The 20849-nt window shown below is 49.8% G+C and overlaps 1 protein-coding gene across 1 annotated transcript in view; it reads right to left on the bottom strand.

Moving 5' to 3' along the window:
- LOC103525242 (acid-sensing ion channel 2) overlaps positions 1-20849 on the bottom strand; it is a 479998-nt gene that overhangs the window by 38179 nt on the left and 420970 nt on the right. The window contains exon 2 of the mRNA XM_008490176.2: positions 7105-7255. Coding sequence (XP_008488398.1) covers positions 7105-7255 — 151 coding nt within the window. The remainder of the gene's footprint in view (positions 1-7104; positions 7256-20849) is intronic.

Genomic DNA, 20849 nt, shown 5'->3' with positions numbered 1-20849 from the left:
AAATTAAAGCCACATTAATTCAATTTATCTAAAATTAATTCAGAAATGGAAAGAGATCAGCGGAATTAAGGTGGCTTTAATGAGGAAGAAAAGCAGCATCATAGAAATTCAGTGTCCTTGAAACCACCTGCACCTCTGGCTCATTTAGATTAATGCCTCAGTTTCCCCAACAGTGACAGCAGGGTGAGTACCCAGCCCCTCAGGCATAGCAGAGGTTGGGTCCTGAGCTCCCACCACACCCCAAGAGCTTTTCCTCTTCCCAAACCACAGCCTCCAGGAGAAGGACTCCCACCAGCCACCACCAGATGTTTCTTCCACTGCATCCACACTTTTGTTGGTACCCACCCTCTGAAATAGTGTGAAAAATCCCTGCTGGGCAGCACAAATAAATTGCTACCCAGATAAGTTGGATCTGCAAGGGGACAGGGGTGAGACAGAATCACAGAACTGATTTTTGACTGGAAAAGAGCTTTGAGCCCATCCAGTCCAACCCTTCTCCCATCCCTGCCAAGGCCACCCCTGCCCCATGTCCCTCATCCCCACATCTCCAGGCTCTGAAACCCCTCCAGGGATGATGGGGACTCCAGCCCTGCCCTGGGCAGCCTGGGTCAGGCCCTGACAACCCTTTCCAGGGAGAAATTGTCCCCAAGCTCCAACCTAAACCTCCCCTGGCACAACTTGAGTTGTGCCAAAAGTTCCTCTTGTCCCATCCCTTGTTCCTTGGGAGCAGAGCCCGACCCCCCCTGGCTCCAACCTCCTCTCAGGGGGTTGAGATCTTCCTCTGGGTGACCTGATCAAAACTCTTGCCTGTAGCCCATGTTTGTCACTACAATAAATACCTGCAGCTCATGACACCATGTGCCAGACTCCTAAGTAGACTGAAGCCTCCAGCTTTACAGACTTCATGCTGCTGCTCAGTGCAATTTTTAGTATGTTTTGTATCTCCCCCTTTTTTCCCCTGTCCATGCAGTGTTACTCTGGCCATTGGTCTGAAATGTTCATTTTGATCCAAGGGTTCCAGGAACCCAAAGGCAGAACTCTCCATTTCTCTTTCTTATTTGCATCCCTGTTGCCTCAGTGATTTCCGATTTACTGCACTCCAATATTGGGTCAACAGACACCCCCCTGGCCCACTCCAGGCAGATTATACCCAAAGCACATTCCCTTCCCAATCAGTCACCATCGGAAACTAAGAGTTTCTTTAATATTTGATTGTGAGCAGCCCCAGAGTGGGATGTGGGCTCTTTGTGACCATGGGGATGGGGAGGTGCTGAGAGCATGGTCTGCTTCTGCCTCTGCGCTGGGACATCCCTTAGCAGGACATGAATGTCAGGCATTGATGTGGTGGTGAACCTTGGCTGAATTCCAACTTCTTCACTGTAGTGAGATGAACCTTTCTTAGGGATCAGCACTTCAGAGGTCTAACCAGGTGTCATCATAGAGACTTGTGAGCGGTGCTCTAAGTCTATAGCTCACAGAGTGGAACTAGCCTAGATCCGTCCTGTGGCTCGAAGAGCTACTGGCCTCTCTGTTGCCCAGCCCAAGATTGAGCTCTCCTGAGGGGGGTGAGCCTCACCTTTTATTGGCCCCCTGGTCCTGCTCATGCCTAGTTAGGCCTGCCCTAACTAGGCACAGGTGGACTTGATACAAGCTCACACCCACTCCTTGGCAATTAGAGGCACCTGGTTGCCTTGTTACTCTACACTTCATGGGCAGCAGAAGGACATGGAGCTGCTGGAGCCATTCCAGAGGAGGCTCTGGAGCCAGGGGGAGAGAGTTGGGGGTGTTGAGGCTGTAGAAGAGAAGGATCCCATGGGGAGACCTTAGAGCACCTTCCAGTGCCTGAAGGGGCTCCAGGAAAGCTGGGGAGGGACTTGGGACAAGACACTGGAGGGATGGGATGAGGGGAAATGGCTTTAAACTGGAAGAGAAGAGATTGAGGTTGGAGATGAGGAAGAAATTCTTGGGTGAGGGTGCTGAGCCCCTGGGTGCCCAGGTTGCCCCCAGAAGCTGTGGCTGCCCCATCCCTGGCAGTGTTGAAGGTTGGATGGGGCTTGGAGCCCCCTGGGCTGGTGGGAGGTGTCCCTGCCCATGGCAGGGGTGGCACTGGGCGGGCTTTAAGGTCCCTTCCAACCCCAAACCAGTCTGGGATTCTGGGATTTCTGCCACTGTCCCCACAAAGTGGAACACACCACACACCCTTGGGAGCCCCAGCACTCCCAGTGCCTCATCCTGTGATCCGAAGACATCACCAGGAATTCCAGGAGATTCTCCATCATGTGTACAGCTGCTAAGCTATCCCAAGTCTAGGGCTTGCTGTTTCCCCCTCAGTCACTGGAAGGAGGTTTTTTTTCCTTTGTATGAATTATTTCCATCCTGTATTTTTGCCCCATGCAGGACTGGGAGGGTTTCTTTGCATCATGATTCCTGCCAGGAGTATTTGAGGCCTTCTTTAAAGCCCATGGGTGATGTGAAGACTTCAGCCACAAGTTTCCTATTCTTTTCATATCTGGAACCTTTGTAGTTAAAGTAAAATTCTAGAAAGCAGAAATTCCTGGAGGTGCAAAGTGCAAAATTCAATACACAGAGACTTTCATTTCTTTGTCTTCCTATCCTCAGGTTTTTTTTTTTTCCATGCATCTCATGATTTTGACAGTCCTGACACAATATTTTTGCACACCCAAAGATGGCAAGGCTGCCAGATACCATGACATCCAGACACAGTCAAAATACCCCTTTCTCTGCACTTGAAAACCAAGACTGAAGCAGTCTGCATATGCTCCTTACTCCAAAATTAGACTGCACATAAATTTAACATGCTCAACTAATGGGCTCCCATATGCAGACACTTGAGCTGAAGGTATATTTTTCTATTACAAGCAGCTTGTTAGACAAGATATTTCAGCTTCCCAAGATATTAACGGATACTCAAGAAAGGTCTTTTTTGCCTGGAAAATCTACTTCATTTTGTTTGCCAAGTTAGTAACAATTAAATCACTTTCTGCCTTACACGGGACGTGCTGACGTGAGACGGTGGCAGGAGCTCCTGAGGCAGCCCCAACCCCAGCTATGAACTTTCCTTCTCTTGTTTGCATTGCAAAAGACAGTTCCAGAAAGAAACATCCTCAGGAGTTGGAGTTCATGTGGCAGCTCTGTTCATGAAGGGGAAGAGCCTTGTGGTGAATCCAAAGCCACAGCAAAAAGCAAAGCAGCTCCGGGATTCAATGCAGACCAAGATGCCACAGTGTGAATTTGCCATTGATGAAAACCATCCCTGCATCCAACAGAATTTCAACTCTTCTTGTCAACAAGGGTCTGAGGGACAGGGGGATTCAGGAGGAAAGGTCCCAAGGGGTTGTCCTGGCCCTGGTTGGGATGGAGAGGCAGTGATCTGGGGCTGGAGGGCTCTCTGGGGGTTGTTTCCCACAGGACAGATCCTTACAAGAAGCATGAGCCAAAGCCACCAGGATGGGCAGAGAAATGGCTGTTGTTCTAAGTGAAGACCTCCCTGGAGGGATGGAGGTTGGGTCGTGGGGTACAACATCATGTCTGAGATGGCAACTCAGTGGGGACAACAGATAGCCCCAGAAAACTTGGATGAACATGGGACAAACAACTGGGAAAGGGAAGGTATTGAGCAGCCACATTCAAGAGATGCTGCAGAAGTTGGAAACCAGAGAAAAAAGGTCAAGTAACTCAACTACACAAAAGTCATTGCCAAAGATGCAATAAGAAAGCAGCTGCTGGGCTCAGGATGACTCCTGGGGGAATGGAGCAGCAATACCCTTCTGCAGAAACATCTGAAGAGTTAAAGAATGAAGGGAAGAGCTCAGGTGATCATCAGCATTCAATAACTGGGAATCAAAACCTCAGCTCCTGGACACATCCCCCTGGCTGGACCTCACCCACAGGTGGCTTTGGCACTGCAATGGGAAGATCTCATCCCACATCCACTCCCATCCCTCTCCACAGGTTGGGATCCCTGCTAGGAGCTGCCTGCCCCTGACAAAGAGCTAAGTCTGAGCAGTCCCAGTGGCAGCAGCTGAGAAGATTTAATTCCAAACACATTTACATTATTATGCAAATATTTGGAAATCATCAACTCCTTCACTTACCTACTAAGATCTGAGTTAAATGTTTCCATGGGAACAGCAACTATTAACCACTATAGTTAATGTTTTTATTCTGGTAGTGTCCAGAGAGCTCAACAAAAGATTGCAGACAGCTTGTACCAACCTGGAGGATAAATGAGTTTCTTGTTGACAAGCAAAGGTTAATGTTTTACCAACTTCAAAGTCAAGTACCAGTCCTACCTGGACCTGTAAGAACATGGCCAAAGTTGCTTCCAATGAATCTAGGAGCTTCTCCTACCATACCAAGAGCCTTATTTAATCTTACAGCATTTTGTGGTCAGGCAGAGACCTTCTCACTATCCCAGCAGGATCCATCCCTGTAGCATCAAATCAGTTCTAGGTTACATGAAATCTCTCCCAATGCCTCTAATCTGCAGCTGACTACAATTCATGTGAAATGCACATGGGATTGGCAGTGGTGAGGTCACAGGGAGGCAGAATATCATCAGAGGCATCTTAAAAATCAAAGAGACCCATTGCTTCCTTCCACACATCATCAGAAGTGAAGTCTGGACTCCAAAAACACCAAAAGCCACAAGATTTTTGAAAACCAATGAAAGCACTTGAGGTTGTTTTCCTTTCCCCCTCAGATTTCAAGTCCACAGCCTTGGGCAGGTTTCCAACACCTCTGCAGGGCTTGCAAGCTGTCTGAAGAAAACAACCAGAGCAGAAGCTGCCATCCCACCAAACCTCTGATGAGAGTGATGCTCACAGGCATGGAGGTACCAGACTGGAAACCTCCTCCCTCTGCTTCCCTCTCTGGATTATTCCCTGTCAGACAGCAGGAATGAGACCTGCTTCATCCTCCCTCATCCTTTGTCCTCCCAGCTCACTTTTCCACTTGACTCTTTCTTTTTTTTGCCTCCTGTGTGAGCAGAGCCTGTTCTGCCCAGCCGAGGCTGCTCTGCTTTTCCTGGCATCTCAGCAACAGAGAAACAAAAGCTCTAAAGGCACCACATGGGTTCCTCCTAAAGTGTCTCCAAAAGGCAGCTCCAAACAGCAAGCCTGAAGGGAAAATGGGGACACAAACTCTGTGTCTCCATGAGGAACCTCAAAGGGGTCCTAACCCCAACAAGGTGAAGACACAGATTTGTGTCTTCATGGGGAATCTCAGGATCCAAAACCCAGGAAGGTGGAGACACAAGGTTTGTGCCTCCATGGGGAACCTCAGAGAGGTCCCAACCCCAATGATGTTGAACACAGAGCTCACAGGGTGGCTGTCCCAGCTGCCTATGGGCTCCCCCAAGGTAACCCCTCATCTTCCCCTCTGCACTGTCAACTGGGTTTGCTTTAAGAAGGATGAGACTTCAACCAAACACACCAAGTTAGAAAAGATGATTCCAAAGCCAGTCTCCTCACCCAGGCCAGGCCAGGCTGACTTGGAGTCCCAGCTAAAAACTGGAAAGCAAAGCTCACGTTAGCAAAGCCTCTGCAGCTGGAAATGATGGACAGGACCATGGGAATCTGTTTAAAGTCTAAGAACCAAACACCACACAAACAAATTTCAAGTTTGAACGAACATGAGCAACTCTTTGCCCCTGCGGAGCAGCCTGAGAGGGGCTCAGGGGGGGTCTGTTTGAAGAAGGTGATGGAGCAATGACAGCACTCAGCCTGATGTGCTCCTGGCTCCTCTCCTGATGCCCCACAACAAACACAACCTCATCCTGAAAAACTCCCCGCGGGAGGCTCTGCCTTGCAGCTGCCAGAGAAACCAAGCATTGTGCCAACCTTTTTTTGATGTTTTGTTTCAAATGTCAGCAGGGGTTCATGGAACCACAGCCAGCACTGCTGAGGAACTGATAAGGGGTGGCTTTGGTGGCACATGTCACTCTGTGCTGTCCCTTGCCATCCCAGCCTCCAACTCACTGTTGGACTCGATGATCCTTGAGGTCCCTTCCAATTGACATTCCATGATTCTATGACTCTGTTTTTGAGGCTGGGTTTGTTAAAGAAGCTGTTCCCAGTGGTACCAGCAACTCCCACTCTGGCAGCATGGTTGGGGCAGTGGGAGGAGCTGAGCTGCCCTTGCAGGAGGAACATTTCCATGTCCTGCTGCTGTCTCAACCCAGGAGATGACACCTGGTCCCAGCCTTTCTGGTCAGCATCTTCTGCCCGGCTCCATGCCAGGGCTGGAGGGCTGCTGGACTGCATGGGAAGATGCCCAACCCAGTTGGGTTTGTCAGGGGAGAGATGCCATCCATCCCAAAGGCTCTGAGCACAACGAGCCCAGCCCTTGGTCCACCCAGCAGCTCCAGCCCCAGCAAAGACAACAAATGTGCCCAAATTCCAAGCCAGAGGAGAACACAGCAGCTGGAGGTCCACCTTGAACATGGCTTCCCAAAAATCTCTTTCTAGGGAAGAAGGATGTAGCAGAAGGAGCCCTTCTTGCTCCTAGGGCTGCTCCTGAGGCCTCGGGGTTTAGCCCATTCCTGGACGATGTCCTAGGGCTGTTCCTGAGGCCTTGGGATCTACCCCTTCTTGCCTGCTCCTGGGGCTCCTCGAGCTGTGGGCTTCTCCATCCTCACTGAAGAGTGAGAGCCCCCTCTGTGGGTGTCAGCTGCTCTCTTCTTGGCCCCCTGCTCCTGCACATGCTCAGGACGGAGGCCAGACACAGGTGAACCCACACCCACTCATCAATAACTCAGGGCACCTGGTCCTGTCTCACTACAGAAGGATATGCTGGGGCACCTTAAAGGGACACCACACCTCTTGTCAAACACCAGAGGACAAGAGATAACATTCCTTTTAGGCCTCCCAGTCATCAGCATCAAGACACCCAAGTCCATCACTCACTGGTCAGCTAACTGGACATGCTGGTCCCAACTGGCAGCCACAGAAACCGAGAAGAAAAGCAACTTGTGGGCTCACTTCCAAGAGCTGTTTGTATACATTGGCTGGGCAGGATGGGATGATCCTTCCAAACAAACCCCCAGAACATCGCACGTTTGCAGGAGCAAAAGGAAGATCTTACCTGTTTCACCCCATATTGGTAAATATTCATCCTGCTGTATGTCCAGCATGATTTCCAGTCCATTGCCTGTCCCACCCTTAACTGTGGTAAGAAGAGGCCTTCCTTCTTCTCCTGAGTTAAACATGTAGCATTTCCCATATTTTGTAAACACCTGAGAGGAGAGAAGAGAGAAATAATAAAACATTTCCCATTTCATCACTGCCTCCTCCCACCTGAAGGCAAGAGATGGGATGAGGAATGGGCACACACTGCAGCTGGAAGGGAAATGTCAGGAGATAAATCTAACAGAGTTCAACCCTTATTGTGTTCTTATGGAAAATAAAAGATAAATAAGCCCAGTTGCCTCAGTTGCTCTGCATATGAGCTGTGTCATGTTAAGTCTCCCAGGAACACACACACACACACTGTGGTTGAGCTTGTACTAAAATATAAACCAATTCCTCAAGCACCCCAACCCACCCGTGCTGCAGATCTCCGTGCTCATCCCCAAAGGATGGGAACACCAGCACAGAAGTCCATTCTCACTCCATCTCATCCACCTCCTGGACACCAAACCCTGCAGACAAAGCTCATGTCACTGCTTTCCACCCAAAGGCAGCAATGGAATGGTGGCCGTGCTCAGCTGACACCAAAAAATGCAATATCCCATTAATTCCTCACTCTACTGCTACTTGGCAAACAATGAGTTGAGTTAAAAACACTCGGCCAAATGAAGAAAGTCTTCCTCCACTGCTTTGCCTCTTTCTTTAGTCTCATTTTGGCCTTTCTCCTGAAAAAAAATACTAGGCAAAACCCAAGTGGTGGTTGTGAGGCCACAAGCAGCTCTGCAGCAGGAGGCAGACATGGGCTTCCAAGTGGGGTGGCTCTTGGTGGGGCAGTAGAGATGGGACATCTGGGATTGTGGTGACATCAACAGTAGGATGCTGACAAGTCCTGTGCTCAGCCTTCTCCTGAACTGGGAGAACACATGGAAAACCAAAGATGAAAACACCCCAAGTCCCTCCTATGCCTGGCACTGCCAGACTGGGGAACACAGAGAGGTGGAGAAATTCTTCCTTTGGTAAAAGAGGATAAAATGGCTCAGAGCCACTTAGAAATCCCCTCCAACCACTGCATGTGGTGACTCCTGACAAGCACCAATGTGAAACGGGGAGCAGGAGTTGTCTTGGAGTCACTCTGCTGCTTCCTAGCTCTGGCAAGTCCAGGTTCTGTAACCAGTGAGCAACCAGCAAGGACCCATCATGAATATTCAGGGTGAGGGGAGCCCGATGGCTGCAGACCTGTCAGAAACCACAAGTCCTTAACACAGCCACTGAGATCATCTGACCCCAAGATGATTCATAAAGCTGGAGGCATCAGCAATTTATTCCCCTCAAACACTGACGTCTGCCTTGTCACCACAGCACCAGGGAGCAGGTGGGGAAAAAGGAAGAGGAATATGAAGCCACATTTGGGTTTAAATACCTGCAAATGGAGCAAGAGAAGATGCAGAGAATATGAAGTGTGTGCAGGAAACATAAACATGCCTTTAAAAAAAGATTTCCTATGTGAGTGAAAATCCCCTCTGAAGAGGTGACTGCCCTATTAACCATTGGAGCTGGGAATAGCTGAGCAGCAAGGCTGGGTTAGCAGCCAGTGCCTGCAGATGGGTTTGAAGGCAGAAAGGCAAAATTATCTCATCTGGGGAGTTTAAAACAGGGCAAGAAGAAAACTTGCAGTAGAAGAAAACCCAAGGAAAATAAGCAAGTCCCCCGGGAAAGCCACGGCACGATGTAAAGGCTGAGTGAGAATCTAACTGCTGATGTCTGTAGCCAAATAAATCCAGGTTTTTCCTGGGGCTTTTGATGTGCACAAGATGCAGTGTGCCACTCCAGAGAGGACTCATTGATCCAGCACAAAAGATCTGAAGTGACAGGGCCTGAAGCTCACCCCAGCTGTGGTCCTGGGACCCCAACCACAGGAAGATAAATCAAATGCTTCACCCAGGAGGGTAGGGACAGGACAAGGGGGAATGGTTTTAAACTGAAAGAGGGAAGATTTAGGTTAGAGATTAGGAACCCTCCACCATGAGGGTAGTAAGACACAGGAATAGCTTGCCCAGGGAGGTTGTTGATGCCCCATCCCTGAAGAGTTCAAGGCCAGGTTGGATGGAGCTTGGAGCACCCTGGGCTGGTGGGAGGTGTCCCTGCCCATGGCAGGGGTGGCACTGAGGGGGCTTTAAGGTCCCTTCCAACCCAAACCATTCTCTGATCCTGTGAAATGGTGGCATGAAAAAGAAGGAAGAGAGAAGGATGTAGAGGTCCTGGAACAGGTCCAAAGGAGGGCAACCAGGCTGGTGAAGGGACTCGAGCACAGGCCCTATGAGGAGAGGCTGAGAGAGCTGGGGCTGTTCAGCCTGAAGAAGAGGAGGCTCAGGGGAGACCTCATTGCTGTCTACAACTCCCTGAAAGGAGGCTGTAGCGAGGTGGGAACTGGACTCTTTTCACAGACGACCTTCAACAAGACAAGAGGACACAGTCTTAAGTTGTGCCAGGGGAGGTTTAGGTTAGATATTAGAAAGAATTTCTTCACGCAGAGGGTGATCAGGCTATGGAATGGACTGCCCGGTGAGGTGGTAGATTCTCCGTCCCTGGAGACATTTAAAAAAAGACTGGATGTGGCACTCAGTGCCATGGTCTAGCAACTGCTCCGGTGGGTCAAGGGTTGGACTAGATGATCTCTGAGGTCCCTTCCAACCCAGCTATTTCTATGATTCTATGATCTCTTGAGGTCCCTCCCAACCCCCACCACTCTGGGATTCTGTGATTCTTTAGGATGTGAGGGGAAAAATGAGTAGGCTGGACGACAGAGGTGTCTCCAACAGGCTCCATGAACAAGGGAGAAGCCACCACCAGGAAAAGCTCTGAGATCTCAATCTGCATCCTGTTGGGTGTCAAACCAAGAGTACCCAGAAGTCAGGGATTCCAAAGGCAAGCAGGCCTGGCTGGAGGGCTGCAGGAGGAGGAGATGTTTCAGTTTACAGGCAGCACACACAGGACAAGCATATCCACTGACAAATGACTCTTTCAATAGGGAGCAAAATGATGGTAAAAGCAAGTAATTTGAAGGCTGCAAATTACTTTCTAAATGCAGACAAAGGCGTGGGCTAGAGCTGACTGAGAAGGCAAGGCAGCAGTTGTCAGATGAAGGTGCTAACCACAGAGAAGAGAGCAAAGGAGCAGCCTTTGCAATTGTTTTCCTCACAATTGTGGGACACAAAGGTTCCCAGACCCCTCTCCTCTCCAGCTACATCCAACAGCATCCAACAGCATCACAGGGAAAAGGAAAACAAAAAGCCCTGGCAGATGGGCTGAGGAGAAGGGGAAGATGGAGCTGAAAGGGCCTGGGGAGAGCGGAGATGAGTTTGGGCAGAGACACAGCTGAGGTAATAGGGAAAAGATCCTGTTTGGGAGGAAAGATGACCTTATTTCTCAGCTTTTGGCAGAGGGACACATTCCCCTAGCTCCCAGCTCTCCTGGGGCCATTCCTGAGCCCTCCATGGCTGTGATCCATGCCAGGACTTCACTCCAGGTGTGAGGACAGCTCCGTTTCCTTGGCTCCAGGGCATCCTGAGGGTCCCTTTGTTCACAGCCTGGCAGGAGGCAGTGGCACAATTCCTGAAAAGGGAGGGATGGCTTCGGAGAGGAAATGGCAAGGGATGCCTACAACAAAGAGGTTTCTGAAACGTGAGACCCTAAGGGGATCTGTTCCAAAGGAGAGCAAGCCCAGAATGAGAGCTTGGTAAGGAGATGGCAGATGGGCAGGAAGGGCTTCACCCCCTTCCTGAGCACAAAAGGGAAGAAGCAAACAAGTCCTTGCAGCATACAGAGGGAGATGCAACCTGACCTCCTCTTCGTTGGACACCATCAGGTATTCCAGCCCTACAAACACTCTGGGAGAACAATAATAAAATCTCACAGACCCATGATCCTGAGAAGGTCATTTGGTCAATCAGCCTCGAGAGACAGCAGGTAAGGCACAGCTCCTTCAGAACACTGACACAAAGCAGGAGGGAGAACACACAGGTGACACCTTGGTACCTTCTCACCCTCACGGGGTAGCCACAAATTTCTCTTTCCACTCATGTTGGGTTTGCACTATGGGAAACCTGGCACCGAGGCACTGCAGGCAAGCAAAATATTCCCCATAAATATTCCCCATCCCTCATGGTGTCAGTGGGAAGCTCCCAACCTAGGGAAGAGAAGGGAAAGGGAAAGGGAAAGGGAAAGGGAAAGGGAAAGGGAAAGGGAAAGGGAAAGGGAAAGGGAAAGGGAAAGGGAAAGGGAAAGGGAAAGGGAAAGGGAAAGGGAAAGGGAAAGGGAAAGGGAAAGGGAAAGGGAAAGGGAAAGGGAAAGAGGAAGATGTTCTGTTCCACACATCCCATGTCTGCCCACATCTCCCCAGGCACCACTGGTGCACGACTCTGGGAGCAGCAGGGATGTCAGCTCTGCTTTTCCACATGTCTGCTGTTCCCAGTAAGAAGTTACTGAGGTCCTAGGTACTGCCTGAGGCTGAGATGGTCCTGTGCTGCCATTAATGTTATTTCTTTTACAAATTAGGAGCAGCCCAAATGCACTGCTGGCAAGCTGCTGCACACCACATAACACATAACACCCCGAACACATCCATCTCCACCTTCACAACCAGTTTTTGCCACTGGACAGGACCTTTTAAAAGTAATTTCCAGGCAGAAAGGGACCTGGGAGTCTGCATTGACAAGAAACTGAACATGAGCCAGCAGTGTGCCCAGGTGGCCAAGAAGGCCAATGGCATCCTGGCCTGGATCAGAAACAGCGTCACCAGCAGGTCCAGGGAGGTGATTCTGCCCCTGTACTCAGCCCTGGTGAGGCCACACCTCGAGTACTGTGTCCAGTTCTGGGCCCCTCAGTTTAAGAAGGATGTAGAGGTCCTGGAACAGGTCCAAAGGAGGGCAACCAGGCTGGTGAAGGGACTCGAGCACAGGCCCTATGAGGAGAGGCTGAGAGAGCTGGGGCTGTTCAGCCTGAAGAAGAGGAGGCTCAGGGGAGACCTCATTGCTGTCTACAACTACCTGAAAGGAGGCTGTAGCGAGGTGGGAACTGGACTCTTTTCACAGACGACCTTCAACAAGACAAGAGGACACAGTCTTAAGTTGTGCCAGGGGAGGTTTAGGTTAGATATTAGAAAGAATTTCTTCACGGAGAGGGTGATCAGGCTATGGAATGGACTGCCCGGTGAGGTGGTAGATTCTCCGTCCCTGGAGACATTTAAAAAAAGACTGGATGTGGCACTCAGTGCCATGGTCTAGCAACTGCTCCGGTGGGTCAAGGGTTGGACTCGATGATCTCTGAGGACCCTTCCAACCCGGCTAATTCTATGATTCTATGATTCTATGATTTATTTTCTAGAGTGGCATTAAAAGTCGCCCAGTGGATCCCAGTTCATACCCTACACTCTGCCCTTCAAGAACTAAAGCAGAGGCAGAACACACTCCCACATTTAATCCATTACAAGATGTTGCCTTCTCCTTATTTGTGCCATCAGCCACTCCCTGTAATGGCATCCTGGTACAAGCATTTGTTTGAATTGTGAGCACTTACAGAGGGTCCTTATAGCCTCCATAAATCACCCCCAATAGCCATCACTGCAATTTAGCACTGGGTGAGTGGATATTTAAAAAGAAATATAGCACTAATATTCTGGCAGTAAATGAATAAACTGTAATGGTGAAGCTTGGGTTATTTGAGAATTACATTGGTCCATAGATGAAGCAAATTGCTCCCCTCTTCTCTGATCCCCATCAAGCCCTCATTACTTCCACAAAGAACAAACTGAAGCAGAATGATGCAACAGGAGCTCTGTCCAACCAGGATGACATTTTTAAATGGAGGAAACAAAATCTGCAGGATGCCACAAAGGTTCATCTTCCACTTGAACACAAATTAATCCACGAACAGCTCAGAATTTCCCAGGACTCAGTTTGCAGAACACCAACCAGGGATCCTCCAGGAACACGGTGCAGAACATCAACCTTTTCTTTTTATTGGTTTTGGGGCTGTTTTGGGGGGTGGATGTGTTGTCTTGTTTGGTGTTTTTTTTTTAACAAGTTTCTCATCAATGGCCCAGCACAACTCTGAGGCCACTTGGCATCTACCAATGTGCACAGGTGAAACGAGGTCAACAGCCTGAGACACCTCAGGCTGGGACCAGGATATGACCAGAGTCACACTGAATAAGGTCAGACAAGATAAAAAAGTGGACGATGCCCTCAGGAATCAGCAGATGGTGTGGGAAGAGGAGGAAGGTGAGTATCAGTGTGTTGCATTCCTCCCTCCTGACCTCCACCAGCACCAACCCACGGACAAGCTCTGTGCTGCAGGAGCCTGGAGCCTTTTAACAGGTGCCAGGATCCAACTCCAAGGCCAGGATTCATTTGGATAATAATTACAATCTGTCTTCCTAACCTCTCCCCACTGATTCATTTAATGAATTGTTCTTCATTACCCATACAGAACCCTACCAAGCAGCAGCATCTGCAGCTCTGGGACTGACAAGGGCAATATTGCTGCCAAAAATACCTCGAGAGTGACACAGGACCCATGGGTCCCCCCAGCACCCATCCATGAGAAGTTGGACTTGCAATGTCAGTGCCAAACCCAAACCCCTCCAGCTAAGGAAGGAGCTCATGTACCAAATGAGTTCTCCAGAAAACCCTGACAGATCATCTTCAGAACTCCTAAACTATCAAGCAGCACCCCAAAGCTAAAGGAGGGATGGGGAAACCCTCATGAGCTGCTCTATCCTGTTCATCCAGGGTGGGATTGGCTGGAGACCCCTCAGCCATGGCCTTCTGCCCCTCCCGAGACACTAGAAACCTCCAGGATGGTTCCCCCTCAGCCAACAACAGAAGCTTTTGCTCCTCACTAGAAGATTGTTCTTATGTCTCGGGTTTTGCAGGGCCCAACCTCTCCACGAAGCAGAAGGAAGGCACCAGCCTCATGAAAAGGATAAAAAGCTTCTAAGACTCCCAGTGGGACAACTTCATCTCTTCACTTTTCTGAAGGAAAAGCAGCAACTGCTCCCTCATCCCTAGGCAGAGGAGATAAGTACCAAACATTGGACTGAAAAGAATATTTCCCTATGCCCAGCCAACCTCAAATCCTGGGAGGATTTCACTACTTGAGTGTTACAACTTCTGCCTGAACTGAAATATTTGGGGCACAAGAAAAAGCAAAGCCTGTCCATGCTCTAACCCAGACTTGGCCACCTTGGTCACTGTGAATGGACACGACCACATGGTGGTGGTTTCATGCCCTGTGCACAACAAGAGATTTGTGCTGCAGGTTTTTGCTGGCGTATAACCAAGCTGTAACTCAGAGCAGCACCATTCAGGCTCTTAAAGTTTCTCGACAGTCAATTGAAAAAGATATTTCCATAACGCGCTGCCAGGCTCTCTAGTTGGAGATGCCCAACAGCTGGCACAAAGCTCTCCTTTTCATAGAATCATAGAATAGGCTGGGTTGGAAGGGACCTCAGAGATCATCGAGTCCAACCCTTGATCAACTACCACCACAGTCACTAGACCATGGCACTGAGTGCCATATCGAGTCGCTTTTTAAATGTCTCCAGGGACAAAGAGTCCACCACCTCCCCAGGCAGCCCGTTCCAATGTCTGATCACCCTTTCCGTGAAAAAATTCTTTCTAATCTCCAATCCTGAAACTTCCCCCGGCACAATTTAAGACCCTGCCCTCTTGTCTTGCTGAGAGTTGCCTGGGAAAAGAGACCCAACCCCCGCCTGGCTCCAACCTCCTTTCAGGGAGTTGTAGAGAGCAATGAGGTCTCCCCTGAGCCTCCTCTTCTTCAGGCTGAACAGCCCCAGCTCCCTCAGCCTCTCCTCATAGGATCTGTGCTCGAGTCCCTTCACCAGCTTGGTTGCCCTCCTTTGGACCTGTTCCAGGACCTCAATATCCTTCTTGAACTGAGGGGCCCAGAACTGGACACAGTACTCGAGGTGTGGCCTCACCAGTGCTGAGTACAGGGGCAGAATCACCTCCCTGGACCTGCTGGTGACGCTGTTTCTGATCCAGGCCAGGATGCCATTGGCCTTCTTGGCCACCTGGGCACACTGCTGGCTCATGTTCAGCTTCCTGGCAATCCAGACTCCCAGGTCCCTTTCTGCCTGGCTGCTCTCCAGCCACTCTGTCCCCAGCCTGGAGCTCCCCATGGGGTTGTTGTGGCCAAAGTGCAGGACCCGGCACTTGGCCTTGTTGAACCTCATCCCGTTGGAATCAGCCCATCTCTCTAGTCTGTCCAGGTCCCTCTGCAGAGCCCTCCTGCCTTCCAGCTGATCAGCACTTCTCCCCAGCTTGGTGTCATCAGCAAACTTGCTGATGATGGACTCAATCCCCTCATCCAAGTCATCAATGAAGATATTGAACAGGACTGGGCCCACCACTGATCCCTGGGGGACACCGCTGGTGACCGGCCGCCAACTGGAAGCAGCCCCATTCAGTACCACACTTTTGACTCTCTTCTGATGGCTACACGTTTGGAAGAGTGAACTTTGGAGAGGCTGCATGCCTGGTGTCTCCATCCTTGCACAGAGCCCTCCCAGCAATGCCCACTGCTCCCTGGGGCAGGAGATCCCAGCCAGCAAAGGTGCTCCCCAAAGCTTGTGCTCTCAAACCAATTCCCCCCCTCGTGTGTGCACAACCAATCCCCCCCCTCGTGTGTGCACAACCAGGCTCCATCCCTCCTGCCTGCGTGGTGATGCAGCTCTCATCTCAAAGGCTCCCTTTGGCTGTGTGGAGCTGGCAGGACAGGCAGCTGGCATGTTCCTCACCTCCCGTGGGGCAAACACAGCCCGTGGACGGGTGAAACAGGGACCTGGGCAGTGTCTGGTCCCACAGGAGCATCTGAGGACACCTGGGAGGTTCCTGGAGATGAGGGCACTATGAGGAGCTCAGGCATCGTAACCACATTTATCCCACCCTGTGCTGCAGGCAGACAGTAGGAGTTTGCTCCAGATGGTAGTGAGCGGAATCAGGCCTCTAATTAGGTAAAACACTATCACACACCATCTACCCCCCTACTGCCTCGTGGAGTGAGAGAATCTCCACCACCAGAGATGGTGCATGGGCTCACCAGAAGTGGCTTCTGCACTCATGGGGCAACTGGTGGCCCAGAGCCATCTCTGTGCTTGCTCCCAGGATTGAGCACATCTGGTACTGTCATCCTTTCACAGAATCATTAAGGGTAGAAAAGACCTCAGATCACCAAGTCCAACCAACTGTCACCCCCACATCACCATCCCAGCAGAACTTTGCCTCCCTGCTCCCTCCCTTAGGGCCATGGCACTGATGCAGCCTTTCACCTCCCTGAGATGGGACAGACAAAGCAGCAAGATGCTGGCAGGACTATCCAGAGCTGGAACTACATCCTTCTCAATGCCTGCACAACAAATGATTCCTTTGCAGAATCACACAGGGGCTGGAAGGGACTTCAAAAGACCACTGAGTCCAACCCCTTGCCAGAGCAGGGTCACCCAGTGAAGGTCACCCAGGAACGTGTCCAGGCAGCTTCAATATGAAAATAACATCTAAGGGGGGGTTATCCCACCTAAATTCAGGCCTCTACAGTAGACCCAAACCCTTCTATGGAGACTCAGAAAATGGTCTGGTTTGGGAGGGACCCTAAAGATAATCCAGTTCCAACCCATGGGCAGGGACACCTCCCACAGCCCAGGGTGCTCAGTCAGTGGAGGGAGGTACATGTAGAGGAACATCTCTCAGGTAGGGATGGAAATAAATTGAGATAAAGTTTGTTTTAAGCCTAAAGCTGATGAGAGGCAGCATCCAGTACACCCAAACATCTCTTTCCCTGTGACAGATACATCTGTTTAAATCTCTGGGGATGAGCAGCACAGCTCTATTCAGCTCCTGGCTTATAGCAAGGTGTAAAAAATCCAGTGCTTGAAATTTAGAGTTAATTTATTGCAAAAAATAGAATTAATAACCATGGCCCCTTGACTGTCTACAAGAAGTCAAATCTTTTTGCTCTTTTTCCTTCCTTAACTCTCATGTTTCAGCCACAAACACCCACCCAGGGATGCAATACCAGTTTTATATCATCAACAGCATCGCGACCAACTTCACTTTCTGATTCCAGGGTAAATTGGCACTGGCAGGCAGGGGAAAAAATAAATTAGGCTTGTAAAAGAGGCAGATTGGAGCTCAAAATCACTGAGTGGCAATAAACTAGGCACGGTGTGTCAGGATTTTTATAGACCCTTTTTAGAGCGGAGCAGCACGGGGGAGGCTGCACCCCAGCCTGAAGGTTGAAAGCAGAGATCATAGAATCACAGAATTAGCCGGGTTGGAAGGGACCTCAGAGATCATCTAGTCCAACCCTTGACCCACCGGAGCAGTTGCTAGACCATGGCACTGAGTGCCACATCCAGTCTTTTTTTAAATGTCTCCAGGGACGGAGAATCTACCACCTCACCGGGCAGTCCATTCCATAGCCTGATCACCCTCTCCGTGAAGAAATTCTTTCTAATATCTAACCTAAACCTCCCCTGGCACAACTTCAGACTGTGTCCTCTTGTCTTGTTGAAGGTTGTCTGTGAAAAGAGTCCAGTTCCCACCTCGCTACAGCCTCCTTTCAGGGAGTTGTAGACAGCAATGAGGTCTCCCCTGAGCCTCCTCTTCTCCAGGCTGAACAGCCCCAGCTCTCTCAGCCTCTCCTCATAGGGCCTGTGCTCGAGTCCCTTCACCAGCCTGGTTGCCCTCCTTTGGACCTGTTCCAGGACCTCTACATCCTTCTTAAACTGAGGGGCCCAGAACTGGACACAGGACTCGAGGTGTGGCCTCACCAGTGCTGAGTACAGGGGCAGAATCACCTCCCTGGACCTGCTGGTGACGCTGTTTCTGATCCAGGCCAGGATGCCATTGGCCTTCTTGGCCACCTGGGCAGATCTCCAGTCCCTGAGAGCAGCAGGGAAAGATGATGGTCCTGGCAAATCCACTTAACTCCTGCTGGGTTAATAAACATAATTCCCGAGAACTTGCTACAAGGGACTGAATCCGATTTGGACCAGGGAGTATTTATGCAGATCTAATCAGGCAAGCAGCAACTGGCAGCCTCTGCTGCCCACAAGGAACACATTTTGGGAGACAGCTCTACAAAGGTTGTATGAAAAGAACTGCAATATTTTCCAAGAGAAAGTAAAAAAAAAAAATCAAAATAATAACAGCTACAAAATGACTTTGCATCCTGGACTTCCAAACCTCACACAAGCACCACAGCCACAGCCTCTGCAGCCCAGTGCTGACACACAGTGAGCATCCTTTAGCTAAATTATTAACCTGTTACCCTTTTAATTTCAATTGCTACTCAAGTAGTTGATTCTGTGGTAGATTTTATAGCCACTGTGTAACATTTATTCAGCCCCAGTCTCCAGGAGCCCCTTGCCTGTTCTTATGTATTTAGTGCAAAACATGAAGCACCAGCCAGGAGTGAGCATCTCCTCTGTGGCTGCATCCCTCCTGCCATCCTGCCCATCACTGAGGATGGAGAAAAGCCCAGGTGGTTCAAAGGCAGGATTTTTTCCAAACCTTTAGCTCTTTATTGGACTCCAAACTTTTCTGATAGATCCCAATTATTTCAGGTTAGCTGTAACAACACTTGTGAGCCCCCAGGGAGCAATGCTGCCCTGGAACAGGGACATTCTGCTTTGGAAAGGGGAGCATCAGGTGTAGCAAGGGAAGAGGAAGAAAAGAAGATCCTTTCACCACAGCAAACACAGTATAACAGGATGGAAGGGAGCTGGACAGCTCATCTGAATCTGGGGACAGAGTGGCTGGAGAGCAGCCAGGCAGAAAGGGACCTGGGAGTCTGGATTGCCAAGAAACTGAACATGAGCCAGCAGTGTGCCCAGGTGGCCAAGAAGGCCAATGGCATCCTGGCCTGGATCAGAAACAGCGTCACCAGCAGGTCCAGGGAGGTGATTCTGCCCCTGTACTCAGCGCTGGTGAGGCCACACCTCGAGTACTGTGTCCAGTTCTGGGCCCCTCAGTTTAAGAAGGATGTAGAGGTCCTGGAACAGGTCCAAAGGAGGGCAACCAGGCTGGTGAAGGGACTCGAGCACAGGCCCTATGAGGAGAGGCTGAGAGAGCTGGGGCTGTTCAGCCTGAAGAAGAGGAGGCTCAGGGGAGACCTCATTGCTGTCTACAACTCCCTGAAAGGAGGCTGTAGCGAGGTGGGAACTGGACTCTTTTCACAGACGACCTTCAACAAGACAAGAGGACACAGTCTTAAGTTGTGCCAGGGGAGGTTTAGGTTAGATATTAGAAAGAATTTCTTCACGGAGAGGGTGATCAGGCTATGGAATGGACTGCCCGGTGAGGTGGTAGATTCTCCGTCCCTGGAGACATTTAAAAAAAGACTGGATGTGGCACTCAGTGCCATGGTCTAGCAACTGCTCCGGTGGGTCAAGGGTTGGACTAGATGATCTCTGAGGTCCCTTCCAACCCGGCTAATTCTATGATTCTATGATTCTATGATTCCTTAAACACAACACTATTTTTGGTGGAGACCCCCAAAGAGTCTATTTATGGTATACTGAAGTTGATTTATTCCTTACCAAAGGGCTTAGGCATCTCCTGGCTCCTTCTTTCTATTTTTACAGCACATTTCACACTTAAGATGGGGAATAAAAGCTCTTCACAGGCAAACCTAGCTTCCCAGATAATCCCAGATGTTTTGTTGGTTTTTATTTCCCTTTTAAAATATATACAGATATATTCCAACTCTGCACTGCCTGCTACTGCGTGCAGATGAGACCCAGACACAAGAGCCTGAACTAGACACAGACCCCAAGCTGGTGGGAGGTAAGAAAATGTGCAATTAATTTCTTTCTTGATCTACCACACGTGTTCATTTCAGTGCTTTAAGTTGTTTCTAGATCGTAATAACCTCAAAAGCTATTCATAACCCAGGAAAGGAAATTAGTTTGTTCAGCATGCACAGCATGGTTTTAAAGTAAAAAAAAAATTTCTTTTAATTAGCTTGCCAAGTGTATCTATTTATATCTCTCTCTACATTATCCCCACCAGAACCTGCCAGCCCCTCAAAGGCACTGCCTCTTCCAGCTTCAAGGTGGAGATGAGGCTCTTACCCTCCCCACAATGACCCTGTCAGCTCCAAGTGCCAAATCCTTGGTCCAATTACCAGTCCCCTGCCCAAATTATATGTTTTAGTAGCCAAGCACCTCTAGAAGTGCTTGTCTTCCTACCAGAGGAGCAGAATCACCTTGCCCCTGGCCAACCCAATGTGGCATTTGTCAAACCCCACCACCCTGCTGGAAAAGCCACCATCTGCTGCTGCAGAGGCAGGAGATGGCAATAATGCAAAATTTTGAGAACCTGCCTCCAAATAAATGCATATTTTTATTTTCCAGAACACCCTGGGATGTGGCTTGACAGCCTGGCTTTGCCCTGGCTCCTGGTTACTGCCCTGGAAGTTCCCAGAACAAACCAAAGTTGCTCCAAAGAAGCCCAGATGCCACCAGTGGTGGGAACATCACAGAATCACAGAATGCCACATGGGAAGGGACCTCTTGGATCATCTGGTCCAACCTTTCTAGGTAGGAACATGGTTTAGATCAGCTTGACAAGGTGCTGGGCCAGTTCAGTCTTAAAAGTTTGACACTGGGGAATCCACTAC

Source organism: Calypte anna, chromosome 27 (assembly GCF_003957555.1).
Source record: "Calypte anna isolate BGI_N300 chromosome 27, bCalAnn1_v1.p, whole genome shotgun sequence".
NCBI lineage: Eukaryota > Metazoa > Chordata > Aves > Apodiformes > Trochilidae > Calypte > Calypte anna.
The sequence above is the reverse complement of the archived record's forward strand: the minus strand, read 5'-3'. Positions and strand labels throughout refer to the sequence as shown.